Source organism: Cheilinus undulatus, linkage group 7 (genome assembly GCF_018320785.1).
Source record: "Cheilinus undulatus linkage group 7, ASM1832078v1, whole genome shotgun sequence".
Taxonomy (NCBI): Eukaryota; Metazoa; Chordata; class Actinopteri; order Labriformes; family Labridae; genus Cheilinus; species Cheilinus undulatus.
In genome coordinates, this window is record NC_054871.1 from 42112246 (window position 1) to 42130883 (window position 18638).

An 18638-nucleotide genomic window follows, 5' to 3' on the forward strand; every position below is an offset into this window, starting at 1 on the left:
ACATTTCACTGTAGCAAGGATTAGTAAAATGTGTACATTTCACTGTAGCAAGGATTAGTAAAATGTGTACATTTTTTGCAGTGATAAGAATAATGAGTACATAGGTTAGAAATAAAATGTAAAGGTTGAAATTTTATAAAATGTGATTACTTGTTCACTTCTGTGTATGAATTATCTTTAGATTGCATTGTGCATTTTCTATTTGTAAACTGCACAAAAAAACGTTATCAAATGGAAACCGCTAGTCTAATTTAAACAGAATAAAGAACAAGATTCAGAAAACCAGAACAATGTGTCTCCATAAACATGATGCATGGTTTTGAATTCTTAAACTTTTATTACAAAGCAATGGCACATGAAGTGGAAAAACATGACTGTGCAAGAGTCTTTGTGCTTAACTTATACACACTATTAACAATCAGCAAAACAGCTCATAGAAAACCTAACATACAAAACTTGTATAAACAAAGAAGATAATAAATGTTCACAAGCAGAATGTCTTAAATAAACAGACACAGATGATCGTCCAACAGCTGGAGCAGAGAGTGACATCAGATGTCTCACATCACCACAGACAATGGCAGCACTCAGGGAGCAGACAGAGGAGTTCAGTCCATCACTTCAAAAACAGACACATGCATCCTCAGCACTGCTCGAACCCAGCCATCAGGGAGAGAGCCAGAGACTCCACTAAACCACAAGGAAACACAAAGACAGATTTATTACATTTTCAAAGGTATTAAGGTAAGAATCAGCATGCATTTATCATGAGGTTTATTTAAAGGAGACATATTGTGCAAAAATCACTTTTTCAGGCTTTTCTAACACAAATATGTGCCCCTGGCCTATCCACAATCCTCTCAAATACCAGAAAATCCATTCCCTCTCCCCCTCTCTTTCTCCACCTTTCAGAAAATGTGTGCTGAACAAACTGTTCTCAGATTTAGCTCCTGGTGACCTCACCAGGAGCGCAAGCACCCGCCCCCAGGCTTGGCTGGCCCTCCCCTACTTGGAGGAAAGTTCTGCCATCCGCTACTGATCCTCTCAACTACCAGCTGAGATGCTGGATAGCTCAGTGGGTTATCCTGCTGACTACGGTCTGGAAGGTTGATGGTTTAAATCCCAGTCAAATTCTATACTTTGGATAAAAGTGTCTGTAGTACCAGGAGTACTGCGTCCATTTCCTGAGAGGGGTGTGGTCAGGGGCGGAGTCAGACAGCTAATTACCATTTAAGGCACAGACACAGAAATGGCTTGTTCTGAAAAGGGCTGAAATAGAGGGGGTTTTAAATGTACAAAAATCCTATACTGGATTGTTTTTTCAGCAACAAACTTCACAGGCATGTTTTGGTGACCTCTGAGACCAATTTAAACTTGTCTTAAAAGGGTATAATATGTCTCCTTTAAGAACAGAGAGCTGTATTAAGAAAAGAACAACCGTTTTACTTACAGTGAGGGAAGGAGCCTCGACAAACAGCCTTATTGAGTATCGTCACCAGGAACATGTGACAGTTCTTGAAATCAGATTCCATTTTATCAATGGACTCGATCCTGAAGTTGAAAAATTAACACAAAACAGGTTAGTTAAGAAGCTACAGCAGCACAGATCTGGACAGAGTGATTGGTTCTTCTGAGAAAAAAACAGAGGAGTGTCACAGTTCTTTCTCAACAGTTTATTTGGGCAACACTGTAGCACATTTTATTTGTGCAGAAAACTTGGAGAAGGGTGATTACTGAAGTACTGTCTTGTCCATTATATTTGTCCTAATGGCTGACTGTCCTAAGTTTATAAAAAGAAACAAAATATAGCATGTGAGCACACCAATATCTTTAAACTACTTCAACTCAGATGTGACATAACTGAACTACAGTTGTTTCACAATGTCGACTACAGTTGATGTGCAAACTTACTTCCAGGCTCCAAATCCAGCTTGCCATCGGTCGGAGAAGATGAGGACAAGATTAAGGACCTTCATTATCGCCTCTTTCACAAAACTGACCTGAAGGAAAAGCATCACATAATTAGTAAACAGATGATACGTAATATATGTACATATATATATGTACATCTGATGACCACTCAACAGTCACAGAGTTACTTTGATGACCATTTAGCAGCCATAGTAACTCTGATGTCCACACAATAGTGATTGTTACTCTAATGACTATTCAGCAGTCACTGAGTTACTCTGATGACAGCTCTCCAGCCTCAAACCCTATTCTAAAAAGCTTAACTCAAAGTTTTAATATAGCTCTTAAACCAATGGGAGACATCACAGAGACTGAATCCATAACTGTTCGGTTTACCTTCTCCCTCAGTAGACATCGGTCATGAATGGTCGCCAGGTATCTGTAATGGATCTTGATCAACTGGTCCAGATCTTTTGCTTCCTGTACTTGGTGCTGAAACTCCAGTCCTGTACTGTGCAGAATCTGCAAACATAAAGAGCACACAGATACTAATCTGTAAACAGATAACAATAATAATAATATTTACTGTTTAAAAACAAACAAGATTGTGATGGCCATAATATAAGCTAAAATTTTTATGCATTCTTGAAATCTAAAAATTTTTACAAGATTATTTTTGGTGAATGCAAATACATGAAAGCATCCTGATGTTTCTACCACGAACCGTGTAAATGTCTGAGGCAAAAAGGTATCATTCGTTGTAGGTCTCACCCTTGTCATAATATAGTTGTGAAGGCTGTTGACAAAGTGCATCAGTTTGACTCTCAGCAGACACATTCGATGAATCTGCTGATTTATTGGCTCTTTGAATTTTCCTTCTTCAGCCACAGCCCCCTCCAGCTTCTTAGTGGCAGCTGTAAGATCTAAAAGAAACGTGCCACAACATATTTCAAATGTTATCTCTGGCACATTGAGGTAAGACACTGACTAATCAGGCTTTATCGAACAGAGATTATAACTTCATAGTGCCCCCCATAACTCCTACCACTGAACCGTAGTGTGTCCAAACTGTATTTGGCCCATTTGATCTGCAGCAGGAGGAGAAACACTTGGTTGTAGATCTTCTGACACTCAGAGCTGATCACAATGTCTACAGGCCAGGGAACCTGTGGAGAGAACAATATATCAATAATTACAACACTAAAGCCGTAAAAACAAATAAATGCCTGCTAATAAATATTTCATGTTTCTTACCTTGTAGCTCAGAGTAAGAACTTCAAGATTATTTACAGGATGCTTTTTCCTGGCAGGATCCATGTTCTCCAGGAAGACTGACAACCTTTGAAATATTAAACATTCAAAGTAAAAATATGACTTTTACATGATGTACAGATAAATGATCATGCTAATTAACATAACATTAAATCATATTCTTCCTCACATATCAATGCTTGTGTTACCTGCTGCTATCCTCTGGGCAGCGCTGTCCAACAGCCTCCTGCAGCTGGACGTTGAGGAAAGATGGCTGCTGCCAGCTCTCCTTCTCCTGTACTTTGTCAAAAATGGCCGTGTAGAAGTCGTACATGGTGTCCCCCGCTTCCAGCAGAAAGTAGTTCCTCATGGCTTGGAGGTATTCCAGTAGTCTGTTTAAACACATAAGAGATGTGAAATCTCTGTTTAAAAAAAGTACAGCCCTTTACCGTATACCCCCAATGACTTACTTGTAGTCCTTTTTCAGGGTCTTCATGAGGTTCCCACAGCACTCAATGTACCTCCTCTCGATGTGCGGGTAGAGGCAGGAGCGCAGGGTGAGCTCAAATGTTTGGCAGGTGACAGATTGAGATGATCTATCCACGATGAAATCTCCACCAGAGAAACGCTCATGGAAGTCACTCTGCTCCAAATACAGCCTGAGGAAGAACACAGAACAGAACTAAATGGATTTGTGTCTCCTTCTTTTATTTATCCTAACTTAGGAATGGCAGTAATATGCCAATACTGTATCCAGGGATATTTAAAAATAGCCATGGCAGCAGCACCACTGTCTGTGTGTGAAGAAAGAAAGAGGGAATGAAAGAGGCTTGTGCACATATTCTGGCATGGCATGGCACGCTCTAAGGCACAACAGTCAGTGCTCTGGTCTCCTACAGCCAATCTGTTCAACATGCACTGCTGGTAATTTGATCCATGGCAATGTGAATTTGAAAACACTTAAATTCTACTTTCTGGAGGTTAATCAGTGATGAGAAATGATCAGAAGATTATTGTAACAACCATAAGTGCTATGTGCTTCAGCAGCAACATCAGGCAGAAAAAAAATCGTCTAACATTTAAATGCATCTTACTTTTTAACCCAAGTTAAAAGCTACTTTTTGGTTGTTTCTGGGAGCTAAAGTAGTCTGTAACTTTTTATATGCTCCCCTTACAGCTGACCAGTTTCAAAAAGTAGCTTTTTAAGGCTCCCAAAACATAGGTTCCTTGTGGTTGAAAAGTAATATGATAAAATACCTTTGAGTGTACTCCTAAACTGGTCTTTGTATGTACACCCCGTGAACGGCCCACCTTTGCTGTGCATACAAAATAAATATTTACAGAGCATTTCTTTAAATCCCTAGATTTCTGTCTGATAATAGTTTAGATTATTATTTCACATATTACTTCAAAATGAGGGGGGAAAGGGAGTGCATATGCACTTTTATGGAGAGTGAGGAAGAAAAGAGACAAAGCCTCATTTGATCCTCCGTCCTGATTCAACTCCTTGTGCAGTGTGAAAACAATGCTGCTAATATAAACCACTTCAAGTGTCCCTGCAATTAACATCTTTGTTTTGTTTGTCTTTTTCTTTAAGACTCAAAGCCTTTTTTTTTTAAAAAGAGTGAATGAAATTCCTATGCAGGTGCATGCTCTGCTTGCTGTGCTTATGCTGGCAAGCTCCCCACTGCTCCTTAATATCCAACCTGCTTCTTCTATTATGTAGCTTTTAAACTGCTTTTGGAAAGGTTTCATGATATTAAGAAATTATATCTGCCTGATCCTAGCACCCATGGTACAATATGTGCGTATAAACTGCATTTGTTTTAATACCTGGTTTTGCAAGAAACTAACCCTCTAATATTACGTGTTTCTTTGCATTGGCTCTCTCTATGAGAAAGTGTCTGTGAGAAAGAAACTCATTACTGTGAGTAAACACTCAAACCAGGGTCTTAAATGAACAAAGCTGAAAAATGAACAATTACAAAGCTGCTTTTCCAACTCTAATGAGATGATCTCTCAAGATCTCTGGAAACTGGCAAAAATGTACAGGTATTTGTGAGGAAACAGGTTGCAAAATGTGATTCTTATGTCCTGTTGCTATTTTTTGGTCATGTATTTTGTCCCATCCAAGATCCAAACTGCACCATTGTTAAATCCCCCACATATATCTCTTAAACATTTTACCTTATCACCATTTGGCTACTCACAGAAATTATTGTGCAAAACCCACAGGGGCTTGAGAATAGCTGCTTTATTGCATGATGACCCATTATGTTCATTGTCTTTATAGCATGCATATTCAAAATAAAAGCGAATAATTTCAGAGAAGTCTCTTTATGCGTGAGATGCAGCCTAATTTTTTATTTTTTGGATTTTCAAACTTCTGCAGTCTAAGCCTGGACTACTGACCCAAATATACAACAACGAAACATTTTAATCTCTTTAACATCTCGTTGTCTTTGGACCATTTGAGAGATTATAGAACCTGCAGTTGCAAAAATGTATTATAAAATGATGGCTAAACGGAAGTACTAAGCTTTATATTTGATGGGATAACAGCTGAGGATTACAAACATGCTTTTTGTTCTACATTCTGACATTTTAATTTGTGTAATTTCTCCATTCTAAACAGGAGAGCTAGTCGTCACGTAGCTGGTTGCTGCTTACCTGGCAAAGTTGATTGCCAACAGTGGATCATGGACGTCGTCAATCTCCAGGTGCTGAGCAATGATCGACTGCATCTTTATGAGGCTCCGTTTAGTGGCCTGCTGCTCCATGACCGTGTCTGTGGGAGATTCCTCCTGACTGGAGAGACGTGACTGCACCGACTCCAGAAACAGGGTGTATAAGCTCTTCCTCTCTGCATCTGAAGAGCCAAATTAAGACACTGTTATAATTACAATAACAAGTCTGTTAAACATTAAACCACAAAAAAAATCTAATTCAACAGGTTTACCAGGATTAATTACCTTTTTTCTAAGGGAAGTGACATTTCAATATCTAAAAATGTAACAATATAAGGGTCTCCAAAATAATAAATATTTCTGATGTTTATTTTCAAGAAAATGCCAAAGTTGATTTATGAAATATTTGATTTAAGTAAATTAACAAAAGAGGAAACATCTAACCTGCCAAGGAACTACAGATGTAAAATATGGTTGAACTTATTAACTAGTACTAACATCACATGCCAGCATTTATGTCCAACATATACATGTAAAAAAAATATTAGTTCCTTTAACGTCTTGGACAAATTTAGTATCTACAAAAGAATTTGGTAACACTTTATTTTAAAGGGCCCTAATATCCTAGTGATTTTATAGTAATAAGTGGTATTGTTACTAGAATAAGATGGTAATTACCTTAAGATATGTTGTAAAACATAGAAATATGGAAATATTAAGTAAGTATTTACCAAAAAATAATGTAATACTTATCAAGTAATTCCTTGTAATATCGAGGCAATTCTCTGGAAATTAGGGGGTCCTCTAAGCCTAGTCCTCTAACCCTAAACCTAAAAATTACTTGAAAATTATTCAGGAACCACTCACTTTAATTTAGTGGGCCAGAATAAAGAAATTATCAAGCAACTTTTAGAAAATTATCACCATAAAAAAAATTCTAAAACCTAATCTGAAAAATTGCTTGGTAAAATACCACCTAATAACCAGAGAACTGCCACAATATTTTGAGAAATCACCTGATATTAATATCATTACTAGGTAAATACTTTCTTAATATTAAGGTTATTACTTGGTAAAATGCAAACTTAATACTAGGTAATTACCACCTTATTCTTAAGAAATTAGTCAATAATTAGCATTTATTACTATAAAAAGATTTTCAATATTAAATTTCAACTCTTAAATATTAACAAGTGAATCTATTGACTCTCTAGCTTTAATTGACTTGTAGTCTAATGCGCATTTATCTACAATGACTATTTCGCAAATAAATGATTTGTAGAGCTTTAGAATAAACATAAACTGATCTGCTCTTAAATTAATATCTTTGGCTAATAACATTTCAAATACTTAATTTTACAGCATAAAATATGAGTAAGAGTTTTCAGTGGTCACAAAGCAATAGTTGGTATCTACAACTGCCCTACCTGCTACTGATTAAACGTTAAAAGTGCTTGTCATACAGACAAATACAGGCAAACACTGACCTCTGGAGGATCTGTCTGACTGTTCAGTCTCTTTGCAGTCCAGGTTTTTGAGCAGCTGCATGGACTTCCCTGCCATGATGATCTGCTTGAGCACAGGTTTAAGGAAGGACACCATGGTGAGCTGCCTGTTGTTACAGGCCTGATCTCCTCCTGAGCTCCCACTGGCCGAGTCATTCAGCTTCTCCTCGTTTTCCACCGTCTCTGACACGCTGTACAGAGTATAGGTGGCATACCAGAAGTCCCGGTGATTCACTGGGACATCCTTATTCCTGAACAAACAAATAAATAGATATGTCAATTTACACAGTCTGTTACCACATAGATAAGTAAAAATCTCTGCTACAAACCTCTGGATGATGAACTCTTTTGCAGGATCAAACAGGTGGCCGTGAACAATCCATTCATCCACAATCTCCAGATACGGTCTGACTGTTTCTGTCCACAGAGAAAATAAGAGAGCGACCTAGAAATAGCAGAAATAACACATCATGCATATAGGCTGTTTCCTTGTAAAGATCCACTGTTTTTTTGTATGTTTAATTCACTGGTCTTACTGCTTGCTCTGATGCTTCCCCAACACTGTCATACTCGAGGATGGCTTTGTACAGAGTGTTCAACAGGTGAGAGGCCCGCACAACATTCGGGGTCTCTGGTGGGACTTCAGCCACGCCAGTGCAGAAGACTTTGTGCAGAACTTTGATCTGTGCCAGGTGAGGGTTGAGTCGCTCCAGAACTGCAGAGAGGGTCACAGTCTCATCTGCAAAAGAAAACACCAAATTTAACACAAGTAAACATAAGATTTAAACCTTGTACTAATCTCATGACTGCTGTAATATTATCCTTAACATTATTTCAAATATAAAATTTACTGCAGGTTTTAGAGGCTGCCCCTCTATTCAACACAATACAACATTAATTCATGCCTAGAAATAATTCAAATGGATAGTAATTTTCACAGTATTTATCTTTCGCAGTTCTGTTGCCTTTATTATTGCCTTTTTGGCATGAGGGTAGTTTTCAGGTTTGAAACAATGTAATCGTGAAAATTTAATGAAAGTTTCATGGAGACTGCACCTTGGATCTTTCTGAGTTATACCTGGTTACGCATCAGTGCATAATTAAAGTTATAGTGGCCTACACCATCATAAGCAGCATATACTTGTGCACTGGTGTGTCTGCATCGCTCTGCAATACTCCGTCCAAACACTACACACACTCCTTGATAACCACTTTAGATAAGATTTTTTTTCAAAGGAGGCTGGCATGAAAATTTCTGGACAAGTTGCGACGGAAATTCAGTTGTTTGTTTTTGCACATGCAGCTCACCCCAAAGAAAACTTCTGGAAGTTTTCATGGGATTAAAAAAAATATATACTCACCCAGTGCCAAAGGGACATTTTTTTGTCCTTAATTCTACAAGTATTGTGAAGTTTTATCCATGTGTATTAGGCTAACATCAAAATCATCCCTCTCTCTTTTTTTAGAGAATTATTCTTCTGTCTTTCAGTGCCTTTATTAGACAGACATGACAGTAAAACTGTAGAAGAAACAGAGGAGAGGGAGCTAGAGTGGAGGATGGCATGAGAAAACCAGCCAAAGGCTGGGCCTGAACCTGGGCCACTCATCCGGAAGACGAGAGTCTTTGCACAAAGGGTGCACAGACACAACCACAAGGACACCAAGTTTAAAAGATCTATCTTATTGATAGACCAGGCATAAGTGCATACTCTATAAGGTCAGAGAGAAGTATCATACAAGATTGACCTTTAAAAGGTGTCTGTGTTTTAGCATTGTGATAACTTTGATAAACAAGGTGGAAAGAATCCTTTAGGTATGTGATTCCAGTCTCAATTAAAAAGGAAATGATTTTTTTTTTACATAAAGATTTACAGAACAACTTACAGGGCTTTATACTTGTACTGTGGTTTCAGAAAATGCATAAAGAAACTCTCATTAGACTATTTGAAATTGGCAGGTAATGTGTTGTTTTTAATAAATAGCAAGTGTAGTCAAAGACCCTGGATTTATGATTTGTTTTTGTAAAAGTGAACTTTAATATCAGCTGCCAACTAGTAATGACAATCTGACAAACAAAAGGCACACAAAAAAATGTTCCAACTGTGATTTTGTTTTTTATGGAAAACTCTGACGACCAGAATGGGCAGAAAAAATAAGAAGAAAATGAAGTAATTATCAGTCAACTTTCCTCCTCCACTGCAGGGGTATTTCCATTTTGGAAAGTTGATTGGGCACAGAATAGGAGATATTTAGCTTTATGAAAGGTCAACTGTAAGACCCAAAGCAAAGATTTGCTCACCGTTGCGTATGATCTCTCTCTCAATGGTGGTCAGCTCCTCCTTAAAGCTGGTGAAGTACTTGTTGAGCGCCCACACAAAGGCCTGATAAGTCCTGAAGGGAGGCTCTGAGCCTTTCTTTGAGCCGTGAGACGATCCAGAGCCTGGTGGGCCTGGTTCGGAGCTATACCCCGTCACCTCATCTATGAACCTCTGCAGCCTGAACACCGCCTGCCCGTACACAGCAATGTGCTCTAGGACGGAGCGCAGACAGTTCTGCAGTGCAAAAACTACAATAAGTACGTCTCCAACAAGTGCAGAGCACATTCATTTTGACACAAAATAAATTGTTTTTATTTTCTAAACTCACACTTGTAAGATGAGTCACCACCACATTGTTCTTTACTGACACTTTTCCATCATGGTGTTGGAAGATAAAATGTTTTTTCACCCCAGAGAGGAGCCTGAAACAAACAATCGCACAGCTCAGATTATTGAGAAAACAGGATCACAGCGTTCACATGAGCTGGAAATGAACAACTCTAGTGATAAAGGGTCTAAAGGGTAATAAAAGGGGATAACTGGACAAAGAATGATCAGTTTCTTTGTGTGTTTGTACAATGAGACCAGTCACACACCACAGCATCTTTACAACTTACCACAGAGTCTCCCGTATCACCTGGGTCTCTGTGACGAAGGCCTTCTCTTCTGGTAGATACAAAGGGTCAGTGTTGTACAAATGCTGATCCCTGAAAAAACAGAACACTGGGGGTTAACATTTTTAATCATTATAACTCTGTGGAATAAAATCTAGGAGTATGGTCTCTGAATGGCTAAAAAAATACAAAATAAGGTTTTGGAATGGCCAAGTCAAGGTCCGGACTTAAATCCAATTGAGATGCTGTGACATGACCTTAACCAGGCTGTTCAGGCTCAAAAATCTCCAATGTGGCTGAATTAAAACAATTCTGCAAAACAGAGCGGGCCAAAATTTCTTCCACAGTAATGTAAAACACTCATCACTAGGGGTGGGACCAAAAATCGATACACTGAAATATCGCGATACTTCCTGGTGCGATATTGTACCGATATTTTAAAATGCAGTATCGATATTTAATTAATTAGCTAATTATTCACTTTGTTGGTGCGGTAGTTTGTGGTGTAATTTCACCCCCTGACCGCTAGTTGGTGGCAGGCATCGCCAGCTGGCAGTTGACTCTTGCCTCTTCTCTCTTGAGACAACGAGATCACACGAGACTTCCGGTCTGTGTGAGCCGGTTGCTTGTACCTACCCAGCAGAGTGACTTCTGCCGCATTCATAGTGGATGTGTAGACTTATTTTGGCTTCCAAAACATTAACGACCGCACAGACTTAGACAGGAGTTAGACAGTCGTTTGCAAGATTTGCCACGCCAGAGTAAAATACTGAGACAACACAACGAATCTACTAGTTAGGCATCATCGCGTTAGCGCTACAGCTAATGGCTAATGTCAACAAACAAGCCCGTTGAAGCTACCGCTGGTCTCTACTCATGCAACCATAATCACAGTCGTATTATTTGTAAGGACCTGTCCCGTGTAGTGTCGTTAAGAATGACGGCTTCGGTAACACAAGAAAGAAATACTGACCTGTCACGTCATGCCCTCTGCAAAACACAGTCCATCAGTCATAAAGCTGGACGTGACGATCACCTCGTCTCCCATAATCTCCCTCCACAAACACATTATGTGATGACATAAAAAACTGATAAAATATGAAATATAAAGGATTGGAGTACATTCACTCTATAGTAATTTATTCCCCTTTTCTTAAAAAAAAAAAAAAATCATGGTAGTATTTTTATTCAGTTCAACAAATGGGGAAAATCCTCATCTTCAGATTGAACAAAGAAAGGTAAAATGCGAGATGATGCAGGACTATGTATTTTTTAAATAGCTTAATTCTACATTGTTAAATTCGATATTAACTTAAAATTTACATAGTAAGTTATACATATATATACTACACACATATGTATAGACTTTATGCACTTCATATTCAGTATTTAGCTCAGTCTGTGTCAAATTCTGTGAAATTGATACTAAATTGTTGTGAATAAACTGAGAAATCCTGCACTTGACCATTTTATAACTATTTTGTATTCTCTAGTTAGACATATTTTGTGATGTATCGTTATACACATGTGATGTGTATTTTTCCTGATATAGTCTGTAGGCATCATTATCATTCATCTTTTTCACTGGTGTTTAAAAAGCTAACAAAAGATTGCAAAAATCGGCAATATCGTAGAATCGTAATTTAAATCGAATCGGCACCTAAAAAAAAAATCGAATCGGGAGAAAAGTGAATTGTCCCAGCCCTACTCATCACCAGTTATCACAAACGCTTGATTTCAGTTATCAGGATCAGGGGGCAATTGCTTTTTCACATAGGGCCAAATAGGTTTGGATGGCTTTTTTCCACTAAGAATTGAAATTATCATTTAAAAACTGCATTTTATATTTACTCTGATTATCTCTATCTAATGTAAAAATTTGTGTTATGATCTGAAACATTAAAGTGAGACAAATACGCAAAAAAAGGAATCAGGAAGAGGCTGAGGAATGCTTCTTTGTCTAAATAGCTCTTCTGTAAAGGGTTGTTGTTGAATATTAGCCTGTGAGTCTTACCACACATTGAGCAGGTTGGAGTGTAAATGTAAGCTGTGTGGGAATCGTGGCGCATGAGCCACCCAGTACGGTGTCACCACATGTTGTTCAAGCCAGACCCGGGCGTCAGGCTCACCAACTGGAAAGACATAAACTGGAGTTATTTCTTTATTCAAATAAGGCTTCAATGTCTCTCACTGATACTTATTTTGATCCTGTCTCAGCCCCATGTGTGTTGTATCAATTCACTTTCCATTATTCAGCATTTTTACCATGCGATTAGTTCACACCTGTCCATGTAACTGGAACTGTCTTGGCGTTGTTGTCCTGGTCGTCCTGTGGCGTTCGGTCCAACTGGATCCCAGAGTCGTCCCTGCTGATTGGCTGCTGGCTGTCATCATCATCACTCTCCTCCTCAGACCACTCCTAGTAACAGCCCAGAAATTAAAAAAAAATACAGAAATCCATCCAACTACATGCTGCCTTCACCACAGCTTTTCATCTCCTACACACTGATGAATACATACAGAATTTCCTGGCTCTGTTTACAGTGATACAGCTTGAATAGTTCTATTTAACTTTAACCTAAGAAGAGGGGCTATTATCCAAATTCACTGAAAGCACCTTTGGTAGCATGCAAGCCCTCTGGACAATATTCAGTTGCAAGTATTGTGGTCATTTGTATACTCACAGGGGTATCAGGGTACGGTCCAATGTCTATATCCTCCCCCTCCATCAGATAGCTTGCCCAGTCAAAGTTGTCCTCTTCTTCTGCAGACAGGAATTGAAATAAGATGATTAGAAAAGCCTTGAATGAGTATCTACATCATTTAACTCAGTGAAATATCAACTCACCCGCATTCTTCACCCTGGGTCTCTCTGTAAAGTTTGTGTTTGAGGGCGACCCTGATAAGCAGAGAAGCAGTGACAGAAGGCTGTAGTGTGCGTCCGTCTACCAGAAAGATTAAAAACATTGAAAAAACATTTTGTAAAGGTCAAGGGAAAAGGTACGCATTAGTATTTGTCTTGTGGGTTTTCTTGTGTGCGCAATACCTTCGTTCCATCTGTATTAGGTAATGGTGAGTTCAGGAACTCGCCTGTCAGCCTCATCCAGCTTTCAGCTTTACTCAGGTCTGAGTGGACCATGAGCTTTTCATAGATTCTGTAAACACAACACGTTTATGAAAGTTTTACTGTAGTGTAAAACACAAAAGACCTACAGTGTAGCTGTAACCCCTGGCCTTAGACACAGACAGGCAGAACTCTATCAAGGTTTTACAGTCTGCTCCATCTCATCTTATACAGGGACTGTGCAAAAGGGGGGAGGAGAGGGGAAAAACAAATATAAAGTAATGACCACAGAGGAAGAAAAACAGAGGAGGAGGGTTGTGAACTACAATACAAGCATATTATGGACTTCTGAGCCATTCCAAGTCAAACATAGACAAATGCCAAGTAATTTTGTATAATCACAACAGGAAAGCAGGGGGGATACAGTCACAAATACGACCCTAACACGTGTATTACCCAGTTATTGACTTTAAAATCTGGACCACGTTGGGACAAAGTTCAATACATAGCATCAGGGCTCGGCTATTATGGCAAAAATCAAAATCACAATGAATAGAACTTTTTTACCTCTATTACAATTGAGGTATGATTATCCCAAGCCCCACCTTGACTCAATTTGTGCTGCAAGTTTTTTTATAATGTTGAAACAATAACTAAAAGGAACATGCACAGATTAACAATTTATGGTTATTTATTGATATCAAAACACACATCAGCTGTGATGTTTGGTTTTTTTAAAGTCGCATCTTCTGAGAAAAGTAGAAAAAAAAACAACTGGTATTTCTCGATAACAAAATAAATTATTTTTATACTATTGTGCTCAAGCAGTGCAGGCTACGTGTTTGAGTTTTAGCGGGCTGGATGGGACAGTGGCATGTGACTACTAATTCTCCTTTTTGGTTTCAGGGATACATGCCTTGTGACACCTGGCTGCCTATCACATGACTACACAGCCAGTAGTGGCTTTTTAAGGGGGTTGTGCATTATTAAAGAATTACAAGGAAAAAATAAATAAATAATTGACAGGGCAGGTTTACACAAGCAGTGGACACAGGTCTGAATCCGACCAGCCGCTCCTTTTCTGCATGTCAGTCCCTGCGCTCTCTCTCTGATTTCCTGAACCATCTACTGTCCTGTCCCCTCCAAATAAAGGTAAAAACATAAATAAATAAATCTTAAAAATATATATATTAGTCGGTGACATATCAGAAAAAATTAATCAGTCCATGGCATATATCAATTTGTTCTATGAAATCTACTTTGTTTGAATGTATGGATTGAATGTATGTATGAATGTATGTTTGAGTATATGAATAATAAAATTAATTTCATATTTTAGCATCCCTAAATATGTCAGGTGGTACGACCATCCAAGTAAATAAATACATCGTTATTAAAAATGGCTTTTCAATTGTGAGAAATTCAAGTTAGAATACTTTGGCATGATTTTATGGTTGAAATCTTTTAAGGAAAGAAATGTAAATGAATGTATCAATAAAAAGCTAGTAAGATTATTGAAAAACTTTTGTCCCGTAATTTACAAATTCTCAAATGTCAAGGCTGGTGCAGCTGTAATCATGGGTGTTTCATTTTGAAATAAAGTAACAAAAACAGACTGTAGCATAATTTATCATTTATTTACCTCTAGCTGACACTTATGGCAGAATGAAATGGTTTGTAGATCCCTCTCAACTAAAGATAAAATCATTTCTTTGGTAGGGTATACTTTGACTGTCCGTTGGTACAACCAATATAAAACTACTAAAAAAGTATTTTACCAGTCAACTCTTGATTTTTATTCAAAGATACATGGCTCCACTTTCTAACAAAAGAAAATAACATATGTCAAAGGTATTTGCCTGTTTTATTTGAAATTAGTTGCAGATGTTAGGTGGAACAACCAAATGAAGATTTACAAGTCTCTGTTCCACATACACATAATATACATATAAGGAAGGATATCAGGTTTTAATTTCTTTGACTATGACTAAAAATGTCACCAACAACCTTAATTTCTGTGATGAAGACTAGTTAAAAACATCTTTGATGACAAAAACTTTGATAACAAAAAGTAAGTTTAGTTTTTGTCAAGGAGTCTAAAACAAGACTTAAATGTAATTCACTCAAAGTCCATGAAAGTTCTTCACAGAGAAAATCTATCAAAACACAGCATATCTGTGGCTCTTCTGACTCTCAGCTGTAGAAAGCAGGGAAGTGAGGTCTTATATGGTGCACACTAACACACTAGTATGATTTGGCACCAGATTCAGGCAAAGACCATAAATATTTTGACCAAAAGCTTTGACCAAAATGTAATCACTTATTATTGACTGAAAGTAGACTATTTTTTAGTTTTAATAGACTTAACTGAAAGTTATTAATAAAGGAGGCAAATGACTATAATGTGACTAAAACTAGTCAACGTTTTATCCTTTTGAGTAAAAGTAAAAATGGCTGTAAATCAGGATCTTAAAGAAAGATTCAAATATCAAATACTAATATTTTCACTTAAAAAAAAACCTTCATAATTAAACTATATGTTTAACTGTTTTGATACCACATAAGTTGCAGTTACTTAATATTAAATAACTTATTGTTTTCAAGTATCAATAATAGTAACCTCCTGCACACTGTCTAGATCAGTGGTTCTCAGATAATATGGCAAGGCACACAGGTGTGTCTTAGGGCATGTTAGATGAGCTGTGGGAATTTGTACAACCATATTATTACCACAGCAATACAACAACTAAAATAACTGTAAGACGTGTTAAAGAGGCTATTTTTTGCATGGATATAAATGTGGTGTGTCATGAGATTGTGGCTTGATCTTCGGTGAGCCTTGGGCAAATAAAGTGTGAAAACCCTCTAGATTGCATAAAAACAGAGGCAACATATCATCCAGCCCATTAGATATCAACGTAACATTCCCTTTTGGCATTTCAGACAGTTTGCCTACAATTTGCAACGCAATTGACTTAATAATCTCTTGCACACATGTCAAATGAAATATGTAACATTACGTTAAATCATATTTGTACGATCGACCACTAATATAACAGAAACAAATTGTTTAGGTGCGTGTCGTATCGAAAAGTATCGCGATATCGTCAGTGTTTACGTTAAACAATACAAAAAAGACATGTACGGTGAAATGTGTGGTAAATTAGAAAATATGATTTTATAACAGTACTGAACACACTTACCCAGTTATACTGCGTTGGACTTTGTGGCTGTCCACGTCCAAGAATCGATGAAACCTGTCAAAAAACGTCAACAGTAATACCATTTCTGTTAGTGATGGCTAACGTTTCGCTACTTATAAACAGCTAACCAGCTAGCTCATATCCTGTCTATAAAGCGTACACACTTGAAATTCGACCAGGCAAATTTCATTGCCAGCTGGAAATTCTGATCCTCCTCATCTTCGACTCCGGTGAAGCATTTAATCAAATTCTTCGTTTCCTTCTCTGTCTCCTTTTCGAAGGGGCTCCAGTGTGCCATGTTGATGTGGTGTTTAAGTTAGCTTAACGTTAACAGCTCCTACATTTAGCTAGGTAGTCGACGGACTTGCAAATGGTCGTGCAGATTCAAGAGCTACAAAATACGAGATAATGTGTTTGATGCATGCCATTTATTAATCAGGCATGAAGGCGTTTGCTATTTCTCCATTGATTCCTTCAAGTGCCGCGCTGCGTTTGCCCTTTGACAACAAACAGTACAAGTAACTGCGCATGCGCCAGATCAATTCACAACGGCAGTTGACTTCTAAATACATTTTTTGTTGTTTTATTTATTTCAAAAAGATTTTTATCAACCTGAGTAGCAAATACATTAAACTAACACTCACTAAAAACATAAACGACCCATTAAACACTGGTAACATTTCTGTTTCTCTTATTTCCCATGATTCATTGCACTCCAGCAGGGTTACCTCGAGTGAATAGTGTTGGAACATCTTCCCTTTTAGGCTCTTTAAATTAGTATAATTTAATTCAAGGGAATTTCTTGGCATGAAGAACGAATGCGGACAGGTGAAAAAATGTGCAAATTACAGTCGTCAAAATCTGGTTGAAAACGAGTCCTGTATGGTTGCACATATATATGAGGAGTTTGCGATTGACTTAAAGTAAAATGACGTTGAAAACTGAGTCATTGCTCTTGATATTTATGCAAACGAACACAGATGACTTTAAGATGGAAAATTCAAAAATACATCCTACACATGGAGGAAATGCAAATCCTGTTGCATTTTCCTTTGCAACTCTAAGGGGTGTATGAAGGCCAATACCATCACTTAAAAAGCAAAAATTATGAACGTTAGGTAGCTTATTATTTACAATATCTCATAATTTCGCCTTTTTACCTTACTATTTGACAAATTCAGTCATTTAAGTTCAACTCTAGATTCTTTTGTTTATTAAATAATTACCTAACTTTGATTGTTTTTTTAAAGTGGCAGACTCTTGGAAATAGGCTTCAAAAGCCTACATGTGTCACCATGGGCTTAGCACGGGGGGGGGGGGGGGGGGGGGTGTGATTACCCAGGCCCACAGTAGGGAGGGGCCCTTGGGAAGCCTGCAATGAAAAGTGTGTTTTTATTTATTTTTCTTATTAATAAGTGTCATTATTGAATCAAAAGCGACCACATGAACTAGTCAACAGACTGTAATTTGTATCAAATAGAGTTAAATAAAATACTTGGGGGGCTCTGCTCCTCCCTTAGAAATGCCGGTATGCTATAGTCCAGCACTGCAAAACAATGCAGGTAAAATTAATTTAATCATAGTAAAAAATATAGCTCATACATCAGGAAATTATGGTTCAGACGTACATTTAAATGCATAGACATTTGTAAAAATGATGCAACATTTGTTGCTTGGCTGGCCAGTCAAAGGTGAGTCCTGTGTAATTTTCTTCTGGGGGCCCAAAACCCCTAACTACGCCCCTGTGTGTCCTGTATTTGTCTTAAAATTGGGATGAAACTTTCATTTGAAAGTGTAAAATGTTGTCTTTTTTTTCTTCCGGAGAGGAATTGTAGTTGTTTCTGGCTTTAGCTGGATACAGTCGGCTTATTTTGTGAAAAACTTTTCCATGTGTTTTCACATCTTCATAAATCACATGAACTCGTAAATCAGCCATTGAAGTCCTCACTTGCTAATCTCCCATGAGTCATTGCGCTGTAGCATGGTTACGGACGTGTGTTGTTTGTTGTCACCTCTTTCCTTTGAGGCTCTTTGATGTGTTTAATTAACGGTTCCCCTCAGTCGGCCGTTACATTCCGGTAGGCT

At 37.9% G+C, this 18638-nt stretch overlaps 1 protein-coding gene across 1 annotated transcript; it reads right to left on the reverse strand.

Annotated features, from left to right (window-relative positions):
- Positions 1-323: 323 nt before the first annotated feature.
- Positions 324-17051, reverse strand: tubgcp5 (tubulin, gamma complex associated protein 5). The gene is made up of 23 exons (XM_041792362.1): positions 16718-17051; positions 16554-16607; positions 13333-13441; positions 13135-13231; positions 12971-13050; positions 12570-12705; positions 12301-12418; positions 10290-10379; positions 10001-10094; positions 9654-9906; positions 7891-8093; positions 7684-7799; positions 7337-7605; positions 5833-6031; positions 3633-3821; positions 3372-3554; positions 3166-3250; positions 2957-3077; positions 2683-2834; positions 2308-2433; positions 1912-2000; positions 1451-1551; positions 324-690 (listed from the first exon to the last, which is right to left on the reverse strand). The coding sequence occupies exons 1-23, from the start codon at positions 16849-16851 to the stop codon at positions 644-646; spliced, it is 3045 nt and encodes a 1014-aa protein (XP_041648296.1). The 5' UTR covers positions 16852-17051; the 3' UTR covers positions 324-643.
- Between the last annotated feature and the right edge of the window lie 1587 nt (positions 17052-18638).